At 19.9% G+C, this 21,065-nt stretch overlaps 5 protein-coding genes across 5 annotated transcripts; 2 read left to right on the top strand and 3 right to left on the bottom strand. All coding sequences in view use genetic code 6, as the record gives it.

The window, feature by feature from the left end:
• Nucleotides 1–2,322: 2,322 nt before the first annotated feature.
• TTHERM_001156890 (oxalate/formate antiporter protein, putative) lies at nt 2,323–4,930 on the top strand (the record flags this gene model as incomplete). The annotated part of the gene is made up of 9 exons (XM_012799379.1): nt 2,323–2,399; nt 2,456–2,505; nt 2,958–3,047; nt 3,293–3,382; nt 3,668–3,757; nt 4,035–4,124; nt 4,403–4,492; nt 4,766–4,855; nt 4,918–4,930. Coding segments are annotated over 9 exons (678 nt in total), but the record flags the coding sequence as incomplete, so codon positions are not given.
• Nucleotides 4,931–5,324: 394 nt separating this feature from the next.
• On the bottom strand, nt 5,325–9,406 carry TTHERM_01156890 (kinase domain protein). Its single transcript, XM_001030077.2, has 16 exons — nt 9,328–9,406; nt 9,206–9,255; nt 9,050–9,139; nt 8,899–8,988; nt 8,755–8,844; nt 8,616–8,705; nt 8,468–8,557; nt 8,328–8,417; nt 8,186–8,275; nt 8,040–8,129; nt 7,902–7,991; nt 7,760–7,849; nt 7,619–7,702; nt 7,475–7,567; nt 7,194–7,283; nt 5,325–6,941 (listed from the first exon to the last, which is right to left on the bottom strand). Exons 1-16 carry the CDS (start codon nt 9,349–9,351, stop codon nt 6,821–6,823), a joined length of 1,362 nt encoding a protein of 453 aa, XP_001030077.2. The 5' UTR covers nt 9,352–9,406; the 3' UTR covers nt 5,325–6,820.
• Nucleotides 9,407–10,230: 824 nt separating this feature from the next.
• On the bottom strand, nt 10,231–14,557 carry TTHERM_001156853 (cyclic nucleotide-binding domain protein; the record flags this gene model as incomplete). The annotated part of the gene is made up of 12 exons (XM_012799378.1): nt 10,231–10,351; nt 10,539–10,628; nt 10,895–10,975; nt 11,265–11,363; nt 11,652–11,741; nt 12,026–12,115; nt 12,411–12,500; nt 12,705–12,794; nt 13,252–13,341; nt 13,561–13,650; nt 13,916–14,005; nt 14,295–14,557. 12 exons carry the CDS (start codon nt 14,555–14,557, stop codon nt 10,231–10,233), a joined length of 1,284 nt encoding a protein of 427 aa, XP_012654832.1.
• A 2,820-nt stretch (nt 14,558–17,377) lies between these two features.
• On the top strand, nt 17,378–18,675 carry TTHERM_01156850 (class I glutamine amidotransferase; the record flags this gene model as incomplete). Its single annotated transcript, XM_001030073.2, has 2 exons — nt 17,378–17,507; nt 17,579–18,675. Exons 1-2 carry the CDS (start codon nt 17,459–17,461, stop codon nt 18,673–18,675), a joined length of 1,146 nt encoding a protein of 381 aa, XP_001030073.1. The 5' UTR covers nt 17,378–17,458.
• Nucleotides 18,676–20,096: 1,421 nt separating this feature from the next.
• Nucleotides 20,097–20,999, bottom strand: TTHERM_01156840 (inhibitor of apoptosis-promoting Bax1 protein; the record flags this gene model as incomplete). Its single annotated transcript, XM_001030072.3, has 1 exon — nt 20,097–20,999. The coding sequence occupies one exon, from the start codon at nt 20,997–20,999 to the stop codon at nt 20,097–20,099; it is 903 nt and encodes a 300-aa protein (XP_001030072.1).
• Between the last annotated feature and the right edge of the window lie 66 nt (nt 21,000–21,065).

Raw genomic sequence — 21,065 nt, 5'->3', positions numbered from 1 at the left:
TTTTAGAAGGAGTAATTTCTTCTAAAAAATAATAATTTAAAAATTGTCCTAATTAACAATACCCTGCCCTTACTTTGTCAATTTAGCTCATCATTTTATTTTAAACTTTTGCTTTTATTATTATTAATTAATCTTATTATTTCATTTTTTTTTTTTCATTTTTTCCTTCAAATTAACTATTTAATGATTTATTTTTCTTCAAAATTAAAAAAGTGGAAATTAAATTGGTAATGAAGGTGCATTAGGCTTAGGTTCTGCTTTAGCAAATTGCATTAATCTCTCAAATTTGACACTTAACCTTTAGTAACAACAGTTTATTTATTTTGGATTGTGATATTTTTAATTATAAAAACTAATTAAAAACAATAAAGCTCTTTTTTCTTTTTATTTTTATTGTGCTTTTTTTTCTTTCTTTCTTTTTTTTTTTCTTTCTTTGTTAATTTAGCTCATCACTTTATTTTCAACTTTTGCTTTTATTATTAATTAATCTTTTTATTCATATTTTTTCTATATTCTTTCCTTCAAATTAACCATTTAATGGTAAATTTTTTCTTCAAAATTTAAAAAGTGAAAATTAAATTGGTGCAATGGGTGCATCAGGCTTAGGTTCTGCTTTAGCAAATTGCATTAATCTCTCAAATTTGAAACTTTACCTTGGGTAAAAACAGTTTATTTGTTTTGGATTGTGATATTTTTAATTATAAAAACTAATTAAAAACAATAAAGTTCTTTTTTCTTTTTCTTTTTATTGTGATTGCTTTTTTTTGTTCTTTCTTTCTTTCTTTGTTAATTTAGCTCATCACTTTATTTTCAACTTTTACTTTTATTATTAATTAATTAATCTTATTATTTCATATTTTTTCTTCATTTTTTCCTTCAAATTAACTATTTAATGATATATTTTTTCTTCAATATTTAAAAAGTTGGAATAAAATTGGTGATGAAGGTGTATCAGGCTTAGGTTCTGCTTTAGCAAATTGCATTAATCTCTCAAATTTGACACTTTACCTTGAGTAAAAACATTTTATTTGTTTTAGATTGTGATCTTTTTAATTATAAAAACTAATTAAAAACAATAAAGCTCTTTTTTCTTTTTCTTTTTATTGTGTTTGCTTTTTTTTGTTCTTTCTTTCTTTCTTTCTTTGTTAATTTAGCTCATCACTTTTTTTTCAACTTTTGCTTTTATTATTAATTAATCTTATTATTTCATATTTTTTCTTTATTCTTTCCTTCTAATTAACTATTTAATTATAAATTTTTTATTCAAAATTTAAAAAGTGGAAATTAAATTGGTGATGAAGGAGTATTAAGCTTAGGTTCTGCTTTAACAAATTGCATTAATCTCTCAAATTTGACACTTTGTCTTAGGTAAAAACAGTTTATTTATTTTGGATTGTGGTATTTTAAATAATAAAAATGAATATAAAACAAAAAAGCTCTTTGAATTTATTTGATATCTTTTATTTATTCTTTTTTTATCTTTTTATTCCATTAATATTATTTTATTTATTAATTTAAAGAATAATTTTTATTAATTAGCTTTTTATTTGAATTATTTTGATTTTGATTTTTCATTTAAATTCTGTTAATGTTTTTTTATTTATTAATTTTAAATATAAATTTAGATTGAAAAATTTATTCTATTTAATTTTTTTTAGTATTTTATTAAATTTAATATAATATAAAAGTGTAAACTAAATCAATAAATCATAATAATTGAAAGTAAAAAACAAGTGTCTTAAATCAAAAAGATTAGTTGTCTTTAAAATAAATTTCTGATGGCGATAGACAAGTTGTGAAAAAGGATGAATAAATATTAAATATTAAATAAAATGTTTTATTATATAATATTTTTTGCAAAAAAAACAATTTAACCTAAAATATAGATAGATTTATTATTATTTTTATATTTATGAATATTTAGTATGTTAATTAATATATGGCTTATTAAATAATTGAAAATTTACAGATTAAATTTACTTAAATAAATGAATTTCTCTAAAACGAGAGAACAGTTTATACCAAAAAAAAATCAAAACATTAAAATATTAAATATTATCCTCTATCATAATATTAAGGAATTGGAGGGGTTAAAAACTGCAAGCTCTAAATTTCTATTGAAAAAATTAGGGATTAATTCTAGTTAAGCATTCTTATTATTTTTTATATCCAATCTCTAGTTCCTTCTATATTTTTAAGTGCATTTGACATAAAAATATTAATATTTAATAATGAATGCTACAATAACTTTATTTGTGATTTCTCTTGCTAAAAGAAAATTTATAAATTAATATAATTTATTTATTCTTTTTATCCAATTTTTAACAAATTATTATTCAATATTTTTGAAAAGAAAAAAAATGATATAATAGATTAACTATTACTATAAATTAAAAGATGTAATTATTTATTTTTTATCAATATAATATAAATTTATTATTACTAATATAAAAAGTTTTTAAACTCTTCACTTTAATCTCATTAGGTTCTCCATATTTATCTGCGGTAAATTTAATTTTTATTATTATAATTAATGTTTTCTACTTAGTTTATTTAAAATATTATTTTTCTAATAGAAATTATCACCTATTTTCTTTCATTTTGTATAAAAAAATGTTTTTTTAGTTATTTTAACTTAATTTTCAATTTAAATTTTTTAAATTCATAATCAATTTTTTGATATTTGGTATTTTTATTCATATTTTCTTTCTAAAACTTTTACTTTATAAAAACAGTTAATACATTTTTTTATTTATAAATATGAATTCAAAGCAATATATTTCTTTTAAATTTTTTATTAGCTTATTATTTGATTTAATTTTCTTTTTGCTTTTTATTCTACTTTTTTTCATCTTAATTTAATTTATTTTTTATTTTCTACATTTTCTTTTATTATTTCATATTTTTCCTTCTAAATAACTAATTAATAATATATTTTTTCTTCAATATTTAAAAAGGAATAATAAAATTGGTGATGAAGGTGCTTCAGGCTTAAGTTTTGCTTTAACAAATTGCCCTAATCTCTCAAATTTGACACTTGATCTTGAGTAAAAAAAGTTTATCTGTTTTGTTAATATAATTATTAGCTTTTATTTGACTTATTTTTCTTTTTGTTTTTATTGGACTTTGTTTTTTCTTCTTCAATCTTTCTTAATTTAACTCATTTTTTTATTTTCAACATTTGCTTTAATAAATTTTTTATTAATTCATTTTCTTTTTATTTCTTATTTTTCTTTATTTTTTCCTTTATTATATTTAACTAATTAATTATATATTATTCAATATTAAAAAGATCCAATTTTATTGGTGAAATAGGTGCATCAGGTTTAGGTACTGCTCTAGCAAGTTGCACTAATCTCTCAAACTTGACTCTTTAATTTGCGTAAAACATTTGATTTTTATTGGATTGTGATATTTTTACTTATAAAAATGAATTTAAAACAATATAGTTCTTTTAATTTTTTTATTTTGTTTACTTTTCTTTTTCTTTTTTATAGCACTTTTGTTTTTCTTTCTTTTATATTTCTTAATTTAGCTCATTTTTTATTTTCAACATTTACTTATATTATTTATTAACTCATTTTCTTTTTTTATTTCTTATTTTTTTATCATTTTTTCCTTCTAAATAAAAAATTAATATAATCTTATTTCTTCAATATTTAAAAAGTTACAATTTCATTGGTGATGAAGGTGCATCAGGATTAAGTTTTGCTTTAGCAAATTGCACTAATCTCTCAAATGTGACACTTTATCTTGAGTAAGAAACAGTTTATTTGTTATGGATAGTATTATTTTTACTTACAAAACTAATTTAAAACAACATAGATCTTTTAATTTGTTATTAGCTTTTTATTTGATTTACTTTTCTTTTTCTTTTTTATTGTAATTTTGTTATTTTTTTCATCTATCTTTCTTAATTAATTTATTTAGCTAATTTTTTTATTTTCAATATTTGCTTTAATTGTTAATAATTCAAATTCCTTCTTTCTAAATATCTAATTAATTATATATTTTTTTCTCTCAATATTTATAAGATCCAATTAAATTGGTTAAAAAGGCACATAAGTCTTAGGTTCTGCTATAGCAAATTGCACTAATCTTACAAATTTTGAACTTTTTCTTAGGTAAAAATAGTTTTTTTACTTCAGATTGTGATATTTTTATTAAAAAAATGAATTTACAACAATAAACCTCTTTTAACTTATTTTAGTTTTTTATTTGATTTACCTTTTTTTTTTATTTTTACTGTACTTATATTTATTTTTCTACTACCTTTCTTAATTTAACTCATTTTTTTATTAACAACATTTATTTTTATTATTTTTTAATTCATTTCTTAGTTTTTCATATTTTTCTTCAAATAACTAATAAACTATATATTTTTTCTTCAATATTTATAAAGTGATAATAAAATTGGTGATTTAGGTGCATCGTGCTTAGGTTATTCTTTAGCAAATTGCACTAATCTCACAAATTTGAGACTTGATCTTAGGTAAAAACATTTTATTTGTTTTGGATTGTGATATTTAACTTATAAAAATCAATTGAAAACAATATAGCTCATTTAACTTGTTTATTAGCTTTTAATTTGATTTATTTTACTTTTTTTTTTATTGTACTTATGCTTATTTTTGTTCTATCTTTCTAAATTTAACTCATATTTTTATTTTCAACATTTATTTTTTTATTTATTTATTAATTTCACATATTTTTTACTTCTAAATATCTAACTAATAATTTATTTTTTTCTTCAATATTTAAATAGAGGGAATTAAATTGGTGATTAAGGTATATCAAGCTTAGGTTCTGCTATAGCAAATTGCACTAATCTTTCAAATTTGGCAATTTTTCTTAGGTAAAACATTTTATTTGTTTTGGATTGTGATATTTTTAATTATAAAAATGAATTTAAAAAAGTAAAAATCTTTGAAATTGTTTATTAGCTTTTTATTTGATTTATTTTTACCTCTTTTTATGCTGCTAAAATTTTTAATTTAATATCATATAAAAGTTATGACTAGGTCTATTAATCAAAATTGAAAATAAAAAGCAAATTTCTTAAATCATAAAGATTAGTTTTCTTTAAAATATATATTTATTGATGATAAAAAAACAGTGAAAAAAAGTTTAATGAACATGAAATATTAAAAATAACATAAAATAATATGTTTTATTAATTTGTATTTTGTAATAAGATAATTTAAACTAAATATATATTAGTTTTTTTTATTATTTATGGAATAATTTGGTAAGTTAATACATATATGAAAATTTACATATTAAATTTATTTAAATAAAGGAATTTCTTTAAAACCCACCCTCCTTTTACATAAAAATAAATAAAATATTTAATAATAAATCTATCTATATTTTAGGTTAAAATGTTTTTTTGCAAAAAATATTATATAATAAAAAATTTTATTTAATATTTAATATTTATTCATCCTTTTTCACAACTTGTCTATCGCCATCAGAAATTTATTTTAAAGACAACTAATCTTTTTGATTTAAGACACTTGTTTTTTACTTTCAATTATTATGATTCATTGATTTAGTTTACACTTTTATATTATATTAAATTTAATAAAATACTAAAAAAATTAAATAGAATAAATTTTTCAATCTAAATTTATATTTAAAATTAATAAATAAAAAAACATTAGCAGAATTTGAATGAAAAATCAAAATCAAAATAAATCAAATAAAAAGCTAATTAACAAATTAATAGATTTATTTTGTTTTAAATTGATTTTTATAAGTAAAAATATCACTATGCAAAACAAATAAACTGTTTTTACTAAAGATCTAGTCTCAGATTTGAGAGATTAATGTGTTTTGCTAAAGCAGAACATAAGCCTGATGAGCCTTCATCACCAATTTAATTCCAACTTTTTAAATATTTAAGAAAAAAAAAATTGATTAGTTATTTAGAAGTAAAAAATGTATAAAAAATTTGAAATAATAAGAAATAAATATAAAAATAATAAAGGTAAATTTTGAAAGTAAAAAATGAATTAAATTAACAAAGATAGAAGAAAAAAAACAAGGACGGACAATAAAAAAAAAATCTATTACAAAATTAATTAAAAAACAAATTAAAAGAGTTTTATTGTTTTAAATTTAATTAATTATATAAAACAAATAAACTGTTTTTACCGAAGATCAAGTGTCAAATTTGAGAGACTAGTGCAGTTTGCTAAAGCAGAACCCAAGCCTGAAGCACCTTTTTCACCAATTTAATTGTTACTTTTTAAAATTATTTATTTAGAAGAAAAAAATGAAGAAAAAATATAAAATATTAATTAAAGATTAACAAATCATAAAAAAAAATTTTGTAAATAAAAAAATGAGTATAATTAAGAAATCTAAATCAAATAATAGCTAATAAAAAAATTAAAAGAGATTTATAGTTTTAAATTCACTTTTATAAGTAAAAATATCACAATCAAAAACAAATAAACTATTTTTACCTAAGAGCAAGACTCAAATTTGAGAGATTAGTGCAATTTGCTAAAGCAGAACCAAAGCATGATATACCTTAGTCACCAATTTAATTTTCACTTATAAATAGTTAAGAAAAAATATTTATAATTATTTATTTAGAAAGGAAAAGGGGAAGAAAAAATATGAAATAATAAGAAAGAATTAATAAATAAATTATATAAGCAGATATTGAAAATAAAAATGAGTTAAATTAAGAATTGTAGAAGAAAAAAAACGAAATTAGAATAAAAAAGAAATAGAAAAGTAAAAATAAAAAATCTTATAAACAAATTAAAAGAGCTGCATTGTTTTAAATTCATTTTTATGAGTAAAAATATCACAATAAAAAACAAATAAGCTGTCTTTACTAAAGATCAAATGTCAGATTTTAGAGATTAGTGCAATTTGCTAAAGCAGAGCCTAAGTCTGATATACCTTAATCACCAATTTAATTGTAACTTTTTAAATATTAAAAAAATAATAACAATTAATTTATTTGTTATTTAGAAGAAAAAAATGAATCAATAAAATAAAATGTATGTATGTTGTAAATATTTTTTAAATGATCTTTCTTAAAAAGATGAAATAGGAAAATATAATATTTTCTATCTAAAAGTTAAAAAAGAATAATAATTAATAGGGGTTTTATTTAAAAAATATATGTTTACTCCAAATATCTGAATTAATTATTTAAATTAACAAATAAATACCTGAAATCAAGATATGCATTTGCAATACTTTTGCTATTTTTCAAAGCTTAACCTAATGGCTTAATGATATTTCCTTCTAAATAGCAAGAACTTGTTAAAATAAATATAATTTTAATATTTAAAAAAATATTATTTCTTTCATTTTTTTGAATTAAACAAATATTGTTAATTATAATTGAGGAATATTTTTAAGATATTTTTATAATTTTCTAATTAAATTTTAGAGTTTCTTAGAATTTTATCAACTCTTTTAAATATATTTTATTAAATAAATATGTTACCATAAAAAGAGCCTAAGCTTAACGAGATTAGCACAAAGTTCTAAATTGTTGGCTAAATCAGATATTGCTTTAACTTTATCAAAAGTGTTTGAACTATTTATTAATAAATTTTAAGCTTAATGAATATAAATAAATAAATTTTACCTAAAATTAAATGATATCTATTTTATTGATTTTATTTAATTTAACCCCAAATTCAATTCCTCAACAGTATCATCTTAAATATAGCTTTTAATTGTTAATTTAAATTATGAATTAATTAACAAATAAAAAAAGACTAAATACCATGTTTAGACTTCTAAATTTTCTAAACTTTTGCATAATTTTAGCTATGTTACCAAATCTGATAAACCTTAAAAACCTATACTATTTTAGCTAATATAAAAATAATTTTAAGATAATAAATTTTTGAAAAATAAAGTATTACCTTAAATCCAAGCATAAATTAACTAATGTCTTGCATTAAGAAATCGCACTACCTATTGCAAAAGCACCTTTAGCATCAATTGCATTTTATCTAATTAAAATAAATCAAATTAAAATTAAAAGATTGGAAAAATATTACTAAAGTTTAAAGCTTATTGATTATATTCTTGAGCATTTATGAATTTGATCAATTAATTTAGTAACTCCATTAGCACACAAAGCATTATAGCTATAGTTAATTAATAAATTTAATTAAAAGCTTAAATCATAAATTTTATAATTTACTTAAAGTTTAAATCCAAACTTGATAGAAAAATTTGATTGCCAATTAATTTACCAAGAGCCTCAGCTCCTGATTCAGATATTTAATTAGAACTGTTTTAATAGTAAAATAAATATAAAAATGAAAAATTTTATTTATTTTTACTCTAAATTAATGCTTAAATCAATTAAAGTAGCAAATGATTCCATTCCTTAAGCAAATTAAATGATTCCTTCAGAATATAAATAACCTTACCTAAATTTCATAATTTTTCAAATTAGTGCAGAAATTAAAAAAATTTTAACCTAAAATTCATAGATAATTTTTCCAACTTCTTTAATTTTTGAAGGTTAATTGCTATTTATGACAAAAGAGTCGAATCCATTTAATTCCCTCTAATTTATAAGAAAAAAATCAAAATAATTTTATTTTGAAATTAATTAATTTATTTACTCCAAATTGAACTATAAAGTAGAAATACTCTAATTGTTGGCTATTTATCGAAAAAGCATACAAATTTGTTCAGGCTGGATATGATTATAACTAATTAAAAATAAAATTAATAATATTTGTATCTTATTAATGTATTTACGCTATATCGATAGAGAATTCTCTCAATTTATCACACTTCTCTAATGAATCTCCAAGACCAAAAATACTTACCACAGACTGTTAGTCTGATCTTTTAATTATTAATATTAAAGTAAATTTAAATCTTTTCAAGTAAAATATATACTCTAGAATCAATTTTAAGCTTTAAAGATTAGGACAAAATTTAAGAGCTTGATATAGTTAGTACAATCTCTCTTCACTGATTTAACTTAAACTTATTAATTTATATTAAAATTAAAATTAATTATTATTTAAAATTTAAAAAGTGATCAAACGTTATATTTAGTCCTAATTCCTAAAGATTTTAACATTTTTTTATACAATTTGCAAGATCAATTGAATTTTCTTCATTTATGAATTCATTACTAAACAAAATCAATTAATAAATAAATATTTTTTCATTTAATAAAAAAAGTTTAATAAATTGTTACTCTATTGATAAAAAAATTCTTTCATGCTAATTTAGATTCGAGTTAAAAAACTTTTATTTAAGATAAAAAATATTTATTAAAAAAATAAATTACAAATGCCAAATATGATAAATTAATTTTACATTTTATAGTTAATTCAATTCCATCTTTTTTACAGCTAATTAATTTTTTTTATTTCTTCTAAATTTTTGCTTCTTGAAATATTATATTTAATCTTAAAACAATAGTATCAAATGTTATTCTGATTTTTATTATTCTTATATCCAGTAATAATTTTCTAATTAATTAAAGATATTTCCTGCAGTTTTATAAAATAAAATAGTGATATTTTCCTGCTATTAAATTTTAGTTGTTAAATTTATCGATTAGATCTTCTATCTTTTTGTTTATTATTTTTCATCTTTATTCCTAAACGCATTTTTATTTTATAAGTATAGAAGGATTTATTAATTGATAGATAGATATGCTTACATAAACTAAATTTTAAATATATAATCTTATTTTTATAATCCTTATCCTGTTACAACTTTCTAATTAATTAAAAATATTTCCAATATTAATTTGAAAAATTTCATAAATTTAATAATCTATTTATTAACTTACCAAAATATGTTATCCATATATATAAAATAAACAATTATATAAATATATTTTAAATTATCTTTTTCAAAATATTTTAAAATAAAACATATTCATTTCTATTATTGAAAAATTTAATATTTATTCATCCATTTTTCATCACTTTTGTCTATCAACAACCGAAGTAATTTATTTAAAAGATAACTAATCTTTTTGATTTAAAACACTTGCTTTTTACTTACAAATATTATGATTCATCTACTTAGAAATAACTTTTATATTAAATTAAAATAAAATACTAAAAATAATTAAATATATATAAAATTTTTTAATTAGTAAAATATTTAAAATTAATAAATCAAAAAACGAAAATAATTCAAATAAAAAGCAAGCAAACAAATTAAAAGAGTTTTATTGTTATAAATTCATTTTGTTAAGTAATAATATCATAATCCAAAACAAATAAACTATTTTTACGAAAAATCAAGTCTCAAATTTGAGAGATTAGTGCAATTTGCTAAACCAGAACATAAGCCTAATATACCTGTTACACCAATTTTATTTTCCCTTTTTAAATATTGAAGAAAAAATATATAATTAATTAATTACTTATTAAGAATAACACAAATAAAATTAATAGAAAGAGAAAATTAAATCAAATAAAGCTAATAAACAAGTTAAAAGAGCTATATTATTTTAAATTTATTTTTATAAGTAAAAATATCACAATCAAAAACGAATAATCTGTTTTTACTTAAGATTAAGTGTCAAATTTGAGAGAGTATTGCAATTTGCTAAAGCAGGACCTAAGCTTTATACACTTTCATTATCAATTTAATTGGATCTTTTTAAATATTGAAGAAAAAAATAAAATTAATTAGTTATTTAGAAGGAAAAAATGAAGAAAAAATATGAAATAAAAAGAAATTAATAAATGATAAAAGCAAATGTTGAAAATATAAAAATGAATTAAATTATAATAGAAAAAAAACACTAGAACAATAAAAAAGAAAAAGAAAACTAAATCAAATAAAAATAAACAAATTATTGTTTTAAACTTATTTTTATAAATAAAAATATCATAATCCAAAATAAATAAACTGATTTTACTCAAGAATAAGTGTCAAATTTGAGAGATTGGTGAAATTTGCTAATGCAGAACCTAGGCCTGATGCACTTATTATATTTTCCCTTTTTTAAATATTGAAGATAAAGTAAATAACTAATTAGTTATTTAGAAGGAAAAAATGAACAAAAAATATGAAATAACAAGAAATAAATTAAAAAATAATAAAAATAAATGTTGAAATAAAAAAATGAGTTAAATTAAGAAAGATATAAGAATAAAAAACAAGTACAATAAAAAAGAAAAATTAAAGTAAATCAAATTAAAATCTAATAAACAAGTTAAAAGAGCTCTATTGTTTTAAATTTACTTTATCACTAAAATTATCACAATCCAAAATAAATAAGTATAAACTGTTTTTACTCAAGATCAAGTGTCAAATTTGAGAGATTAGTGCAATTTACTAAAGCAGAGCCTAAGCCTAATGCACCTGTTTCACCTATTTAATTGGCTCTTTTTAAATATTAAAGGGAAAATGTATAATTAATTAGTTATTTAGAAGGAAAAAATGATTTAAAATAAATATGAAATAAGAAGAAATAAATTAATAAATGATAAAAAAATATGTTGGAAATATAAAAATGAGTTAAATTAAGAAAAATAGAAGAAAAAACAACACAATTACAATTAAAAAAATAAAAATAAATCAAATAAAAAGTTAATAAATAATTTAAAAGAGCTATTTTGTTTCATTTTTATAACTAAAAATATCACAATCTAAAACAAATAAATTATTTTTACCTAAGATTAAGTTTCAAATTTAACAGATTAGTGCAATTTGCTAAAGCAGAACCTAAGCCTGATGCACCTTCATCACCAATTGAATTCAAACTTTTTAAATATTGAAGAAAACATATATAATTAATTAGATATTAAGAAGGAAAAATTGAAGAAATAATAAGAAATGAATTAATAAAAAATAATAAAAGTAAATTTTGAAAATATAAAATGAGTTAAATTAAGAAAGATAGAGGAAAAAATAACAAAATTACAATTAAAAAAAGAAAAATAAATTAAATAAAAAGCTAATAAATAAATTAAAAAAGTTATTTTGTTTTAAATTCCTTTTTTTTTAATAAAAATATCACAATCCAAAATAAATAAACTGTTTTTACCCAAGATTAAGTGTTAAATTTGAGAGATTAATACAATTTGCTAAACCAGAACCTAAGTCTGAAGTACCTTAATCACCAATTTAATTGTTTCTTTTTATATATATAAGAAAAAAATTCAAATTAATTAGTTATTTATAAGGAAAAAATGAAGAAAAAATATGAAATATTAACAAATGAATTAGTAAATAATAAAAGCAAATATTGAAAATAAAATATGACTTATATTAAGAACGATAAAAGAAAAAAAATATAAGTACAATAAAAAAGAAAAAGAAAAGTAAATCAAATAAAAAGCTAATAAACAAGTTTAAAGATCTTTATTTATTAAATTAATTTTTATAACTAAAAATAAATATCACAATTCAAAACAGATAAACTATTTTACCTAAGATAAAGTGTCAAATTTGAAAGATTAGTACAATTTGCTAAAGCAGAACCTAAGCCTGATGCACCTTCATCATCAATATAACTCCTACTATGTAATAATAGAAGAAAAAATATAATGAAATTAGTTATTTAGAAGGAAAAAATGAAGAAAAAATATTAAATAATAAGAAATGAATGAATAAATGATAAAAGTAAATGTTTAAAATAAAAAAATTAAGAATGAAAAAAAGCACAAATTGAAAAAAAGAATAAAGTAAAATAAATCAAATTAAAACAAATAAAGTAAATTTACTCAAGAGTAAGAGTAAAATTTGTGAGAATAGTGCAATTTGCTAAAGCAGAACCTAAGCCTGATAAACCTTAATCACTAATTTAATTTTCACTTTTTAAATATTGAAGAAAAAATATCTAATTAATTAGTTATTTAAAAGGAAAAAATGAAGAAAAAATATGAAATAGTAAGAAATGAAATAAAAAATAAAATAAGTAAATGCTGAAAATATAAAAAAAGAGTTAAATAAATTAAGAAAGATAGAAGAAGAAAAAACACAAGTACAATAAAAAAGTAAAATATACTGTAGAATATCTTCTAACTAGTAAATTTTTAAAAGAAAATTCTCAAATCTATTATTATTTTTAAGGATGAAGTTTTTTTTAAAAATTATTTTTTTCATCCTCTTAAACATAAGTACCCACGGTAGTAAAATTATCAATTTACTACTTAGATTGTATTATAGGGTAACTAAATAAAATAAAAAACGAATAAAAAATGTTTATTGTTTTAAATTCATTTTTATAACTAAAAATATCACAATCTAAAACAAATAAACTGTTTTTACTCAAGAAAAAGTGTCAAATTGGAGAGATTATTGCAATTTGCTAAAGCAGAAATTAAGAGTGATGCACCTTAGTCACCAATTTCATTCTATCTTTTTAAATTGATGAAAAAACAAAAAATTAAGTAAGGAAAAAATTAAGAAAAAAATGTCCAAAATAAAAATATGAGTTATATTTTGAAAGATGAAAGAAAAAACAACACACTTAAAATCAAATAAAAATCTAATAAACAAGTTAAAGAGATTTATTGTTTTAAATTCATTTTTGTAATTAAAAAATATCACAATCCAAAATAAATAAATTGTTTTTACTCAAGATCAAGTGTCAAATTTGAGAAATTAGTGCAACTTACTAAAGCAGAACCTAAGCATGATGCACCTTGATCACCAATATAATTTGCTCTTTTTAAATATCGAAAAAAAAATACAAATAATTAAAAATTAGAAGAAAAAAATGAAGAAAAATATGAAATAAATTATAAAAGCAAATATTGAAAATAAAAAGATGAGTTAAATTAATAAAGATAGAGAGAAATAAAACACAAGTTCAATAAAAAAGAAAAGAAATCAAATAAAAATCTAATAAATAAGCAAAATGGGCTATATTGTTTTAAATTCTTTTCTATTAAAAAAAATATTACTATCTAAAACAAATAAACTGATTTACCTAAGAGAAAGTTTCAAATTTTAGAGATTAGTGCAATACGCTAAATAAGAATTTAAGCCTGATGCACCTTTTGAACCAATTTAATTCCAACTTTTTAAATATTAAAAATATGAATAATTAGTTATTTATTTATTTAGAAGGAAAAAAGGAAGAAAAAATTTGAAATAATAACAAACGAATTTAAAAATAATTAAAGCAAATATTGAAAATAAAAAAATGAGTTAAATTAAGAAAGATAGAAAGAAAAAAAACTCAAGTACAATAAAAAAGAAAAGTAAATCAAATAAAAATCTAAAAAACAAGTTAAAAGAGTAAATTGTTAAATATTTATTTTTATAACTAAAAGTATCATAATCCAAAACAAATAAACAGCTTTTACCCAAGATCAAGTGTCAAATTTATGAGATTAATGCAATTTTTTAAAGCAGTACCTAAGCCTTATGCACCTTAACCACCAATTTAAGAAGGGCTAAGCGGCTCGAGTGGGCGAGTCGAAGGGTCTTAGCAGTGATATCGGGGGTTCGAATCCTATACCGCCCCCTTTATTTCGAAAAATTCCATGTAAAAATGTGAATGTTACCAGCGGTCTCCTTGGTAGGAGGGAAGGGCCAAATCTGATAGGTGGTAAAGAGGAGGCCCCATTCTGAACAGAAGATCTGGAATACAAATGGGAAGCGAGCATAATGCGTAGTCAAATCATGGAAGATTAGTAGAAATGCCATTAGGGTGTAGGTGACCCTTCCCTTCTAGTATATTACCCACAATTATATATAAATAAATTGGTATACGTATAATAATAATGTATAAGTAATTATATATAGGGCCCCTATCCCGAGTGCATGTCACCATGTGCGAGTATGTATGTATGTATGTATGTATGTATGTATGTATGTATGTATGTATGTATGTATATACCACCAATTTAATTGTATCTTTTTAAATATTGAAGAAAAAATATATCATTAATTAGCTATTTAGAAGGAAAAAAGGATGAAAAAATTTTAAATAATAAGAAATGAATAAATAAATAAAAAAATCTATAAAAAATGAGTTAAATATAGAAAAATAGAATAAAAAAACACAAGAACAATAAAAAAGAAAAAGAAAGTAATTCAAATAGAAATTTAATTAACAAGTTAAAAGAGCTATATTATTTTAAATTCATTTTTATAACTAATAAACTGTTTTTACTGAAGAACAAGTGTCAAATTTGAGAGATTAGTGCAATTTGCTAAAGCAGAACCTAAGTCTGATATACCCTAATCACCAATTTAATTCAAACTTTTTAAATATTAAAAAATAATAATAATTAATTAGCTATTTAGAAGGAACAAATGAACAAAAAATATTAAATAATAAGAAATAAATTAAATAATAAATAATAAAAGTAAATGCTGAAAATACAAAAATAATTTAAATTCAGAAAGATAGAAGAAATAAAAAAACAAAAGTATAGTAAAAAAGTAAAACAAATAAAAAACATAAGTAAGTTAAAAGAGCTATATTATTTTAAATTCATTTTTATAAATAAAAAAATTACTCCAAAACTAATAAACTATTTTTACCGAAGATCAAGTGTCAAATTTGAGAGATTTGTGCAATTTGCTAAAGCAGAACCTAAGCCTGATACACATTTTACATCAATTTTATTTTAACTTTATAAATATTGAGAAAAAAAATTATAATTAATTAATTATTTAGATGGAAAAATGAAGTAAAAATATAAACAAATAAGAAATGAATTAAAAAATAATACAAGCAAATGTTAAAAAAAAAATATGAGTTCAGTTCAATTAAGAAAGATAGAAGAAAAAAAACACACAAATACAATAAAAATGAAAAATAAAATTAAATAAAATAAAATAAAAAGGTAATAAACAAACAAGTAAAAAGAGTTTTTTTGTAATAAATTAATTTATTTAAGTAAAAACATCACAATCCAAAACTAATATACAGTTTTTATCTAGTAAAGTTTTAGAAGGAAAAAATGAATAAAAAATATCAAATATTAAAATAAACTGAAAGTTAAATAAGTATAAAATATTTATTATAATGAGAATATTTATAAATGAAATATACCTCAGATAAATATGGAGAACCTGATGAGATTAAAGTGAAGAGTTTAAAAACTTTTTATATCAAACAAAATAAATTTAAAGTTATTTGATAAAAAATTAATAATTACTTCTTCTAATTTATAATATCTTTTAATCTATTATATCATTTATTTTTTTTTCAAAAATAGTAAATAGCAATTAATGGAGATTTAATTAATTATTAGGAGGATAAATAGAATTAATAAATTTTATTAATTTATAAATTTGCTTTTATTTAGTAAGAGAAATCACAAAAAAGTTAGTGTAGCATTTATTATTAAATCTTAATATTTTTATTTCAAATGTTTACTTAAAATTATAGTAGGAACTATAGATTAGAAATAAAGGAAAATAAGAATGCATTATCACTAGAATAAAATAAATTTTTGATGTATTTTTATGTGTTTGTTTTTGTAATTAGATTAATTTTCTTTAAAATCTTAAATCTTTGAAACATTTAAAAAAAAATTTAACTATTTTAAAAAGGTAATATTTATAAAAAATATGAAAATAAATCTAAATAATTGCAAAAAAATTCATTAAAATAATGTATTAATTCTAATAAGCTCGCATTCTCAATATACTTTATGTCATATCTAAATCCTCTAGATATCATTTTTTTTCATAATTATAATAATAACAAATATTTAGCTTTCTTATTTAAACAAATAAAATATATTTTTTAATGTACATCATCTAAAATACAAAAACTTTCATTTACTATTTGAAAAAAAATAGAATAATTTTAATTATAAATACTCAGGAAATATGGTGAAAATTTATGATGATGAGAATTTATGAGGATTTACGGTAATTAATATTTTCTTTTAAAATAATTAATTAAGTATATTTGTATTTTAAAAAAATAAAAATCTATTTTAAATAAAAAATATAATTTCTTAAATGATATAAAAATTTAAAACAAATATTTTTTAATAAATTATTTGTTTATTTAATTAATCTAATTTATAAATAGCAAATCCAGGAATTCAATTCTTATATTTCCACATCTACAAGAATTTAATAACTGGAAGAACTATATTAAAATATTTTCATAAAATATTTACTTTTTATGTTAATAAATGCATACAAACAAAAATTGAATGTGCTCAATTGATTTAAAATAAATAAGATGATAAATAAAAAACTATTCTAAATATTTTAATGTTAAAAACAAGTATTATAAATAAAGGCCTTTCTAAAAAATAGTGAATCCACTTCATTAGATTTTAGTAAGGCATTTAGCTTTTAAAATAAATTAACTAAAGAAAATTTGGAGTATTTGATAAACTAAACTAAATAAATAAATATTTATAAATCTTATGAATCAACAATTTAGAATTTATTGTTCAAAGATATATTCATTACAAATTAAAAAAATTCAAACAACCAATCAAATATTATTAATATTAGCCTTATTTCAATACATTTTATATTTTCTATAAAAATGAATAGTAATAATAAATAATTTTAAGCATCAAATGCTCAATATTAATGTAAATACTTATTTTAAAATTAAGTTTTTTGATTTCTTTTTAAGTGTTCCATTTCTTGCTTTATGTAATAGCTTTTTAAAGTGACTAAGAAGAAGAAGAAGAATTAAAACAAGAAAATGATGAAGGCATTTAGAATTCAGAAATTTCTCAAATTCAAAATTAAAACGATGCAAAAAGTTGTATTTCAAATGTTTCTCGTGTCAAAAACAGTTTTATTAGTTTTCCTGTTATTGCTATTTTAAGTATTCCATCAGGATTTTAGAGTTATCCGAAAGAAGAATACTCCTACATCTACACATCTTATGTTTAATACTTCTAATAAAGTGGTTTGAGAATAATTCCATTAAACTGGACTGACTCTTTAGAAAATTTGGAGAATTTAATGAATAAAGTTAATGGGCTAGTTTTAACAGGAGGTGGAGCTAACTTGATGATGAGAGTGCAAGAAGGAGAAGAAAAAAAATTTACTTAATTTTCAAAAGTAGCCATATTTTTGATAGAATTAGCTAAAAAGAAAAACGAGAAAGGAAACTACTTTCCTTTATGGACTACTTGCTTGGGATTTGAGTTATTATTTCTAAGCTTTTCTAATTAAGAAATTAGAAACCAATTCGATAGCAAAAACCATTTTGCAAAATAAATATTTAGTAAAGAAGCAAAAACACAGTCAAGAATTCTATCTAAATTATCAAAATCTTTAATAAAATGTCTAGAAGAAGAAGAATTCTTTTATTATAACCACAAACATGGTTTCTCTAAGAAATAGTTTTTAGAAAATCCAAAAATCAATTAAAATTTTAATTGCATAGCTTATAGCAAGGATTAAAAAGGAAAATAATTTGTTTCAATAGCTGAAGGAAAAGTCTATCCTTTCTATGGTACTTAATTTCATCCTGAAAAGCTTCAGTTTGACCAATCTTCCAAAAACAATAAATAATTTACCATCAACTAGCTAAGAATTGCCTAGCATATTCCTAATTTCTTTTATACAGAATGCCTTAAAAGTAATTAAAGATTTGATTCAGCATAAGAGTAGTAGAGTCTTTTGATAGAAAATCACTAACCTGTATACAAAGGAGGTCTGGATTAAGGAATTTATCTATTTAAAAATGTATAACAAATATAAAATGAGATAAATTCTAATAAATAGGAAACAAATACTAAATGAAACTATATATAGTAAATAGATGATAATTGTGATAAAAAATTTATTAACAAACGTATATCATTAAGAGATTACGCACATAAAAATTGCAACCAGCGCAAAATACTCAAGAAATCAAATAAATTTTATGAGCTATTTGTTCAATTTATTTTTTATTTTTAAAAACAAACTTCAAAAAAACTAATTTAAATAATTTTTTTCAAAGGTATTTATTGCTATTTAAAACTAAGTATTTTTATTAATTCAATATATTTATTTCACCCCTATGAATTATTTATTATTCTTTTCTAAATAGTTTTTTTATTTTTAAACTAAATTAATTGTCAATTTGAAAAAATTATTAATAATAAATTTATAAAATTATCTAAATATTTAAATATATTTGATATAATTTTAGTAATTTTTATTTATTGTGAAACACTACTTTGATTCTTATTTAAAATATAATTTTATGATTAATTGATTTGCTTTATACTTAATTTTTTAAGATAGATTTAGAAATACTTTAATATAGGAATTTTGTAATTATGTAATTAAAAAAATATTATCTAATATAGTTTTAATTGAAGTAAAGTAGATTAAAATAAAAGATTTGAAATAAAAATTCTTTTAATTTAGAAAATAATAAAATTCTAATTAATAATATGAAATTATTTAATCAATCAATAAAAAATGAACTTAAAAATAATTAAAATAATTAAAAAATTGCTAACTCTTTCCGTAAAATTAAATTAAAAAATTACTTGAAAAAATTATTGTGCTAATTAAATTCAATACAGAAATCTAAATATTTTTTTATGTTGTAAAATATTTATTTATTTTAAAAACATATTTGAATCACTTTTAAAATATATTTTTTATGTTTTATTATTTTATTTTGTAATTTGTTTAATTTCAGAAATTTAGAAAGAGCAAACTAAAATAATTAAAAGAGTATAATTTAGTTGAAGGCAAAATAAATTTATAAAATAATACATTTTATGCAATAACTTTTTTGAATTTATTTAATAGTGGTAAATTTTAATTATAGAAATAATTTATTTGTTGATGAAAATTCGAAATAATTTCAATATAAGATTGATTTATGTATTTATTTCAGATTAGTGATTGATTGATTGTAAAAATAAATTAGAAAAATCTATATTTAAAAAGAATAAGAATAAAGAAATTATGTTACTGATTAGTTATAAAAATAGACATAAATAGCCTGTTTAATAAAGTAAATTATATTAATTTATTTTGATTTACTTTATAACTTATGCATTTCATGACTCAATACACAATATTTATATAAAAATGATCATTTTTATTGCTTTTTTTTCTAGAAAAATCAATTCTATTTCAATTGAGGAAATTAATAATAAGCTGCTTAAAAATTATAAAATCTAACTAACATATTGAGTCAATCAATCAATTATTTGATTTCAATCGTCCTTGCTATATATTCCCAAAATTTGAGCAACACGTGTAAGAATATTCCAGAAATCTAAAGCAAAATCGATAGAAACACCCAAGTGATCAGCATTGCCCATTTCGTATTATTTAATGGCAACATGGGTATCGTAAGCAACCATGGCAGTGAAAAGACCGACTCCAATGAAGCAGTCAGCTCTGTGGCACATGAATGTAAATAAGTTAGGACCCATGAAGAGTTGGGTCAAGGCACCAGCTAATTGTAAACCAATCATACCGAATAAACCAGCGTATAAGCTGCTTCCCCAAGAGAGGAGAGAATCCTTTGGCTTGTAAAGAGCATAAAGAGAAGCGGAACCGAAAACGGCACCAGTAATACCAATACTTAAAGGTAAAATGGCAGGATTAATCATGTGGAGAGAACCGAAAAGGACAGAAGAAGACAATCCCAATCCAGCCATACCTAAACTGTAGAGACCCAATCTCATAGGAGTGTTAGAAGTCTTTTAGTGAACTTATCCTTTAATGACTTCAGAATAATAATTGGGACTCATGTAGCTGCTTCCCAAAATACCTCCAAGAGCCATAACGAATCCTCCGAGACCGCAGAAAAGAGGACTAGTGTATGCTAAACCAGAAGAGACGGCTAAAGTAGAGGTACTCAAAGCACCCATAATACCTAAACCTGTAGTCTTGTAAACTCTAGTAATGAAAGCGTTCAATCCATCATTAGTAATAACATGATGCATGGCTGAATCGTTATCAGGTTAGGCAAAACCTTCATTGGATTTGCTCTTAACTCTGTTGAGCTTCTCAGAAAATCTTGTGAAATTGTAAAGAGGAGCAGTTCCTTAATAAAGTGATTTTTGAAGAACTTGGTTCTTTGCAAAGGTTGAAATAGCTCTTGACAACATTTTGATATTGCTTTACTATAAATAGTTTGATGCTAATTAAGTTTTTGTATTTTTTTAATTAAATAA

The sequence above is a fragment of the Tetrahymena thermophila genome (genome assembly GCF_000189635.1).
Source record: "Tetrahymena thermophila SB210 genomic scaffold scf_8254472, whole genome shotgun sequence".
NCBI lineage: Eukaryota > Ciliophora > Oligohymenophorea > Hymenostomatida > Tetrahymenidae > Tetrahymena > Tetrahymena thermophila.
The sequence above is the reverse complement of the archived record's forward strand: the minus strand, read 5'-3'. Positions and strand labels throughout refer to the sequence as shown.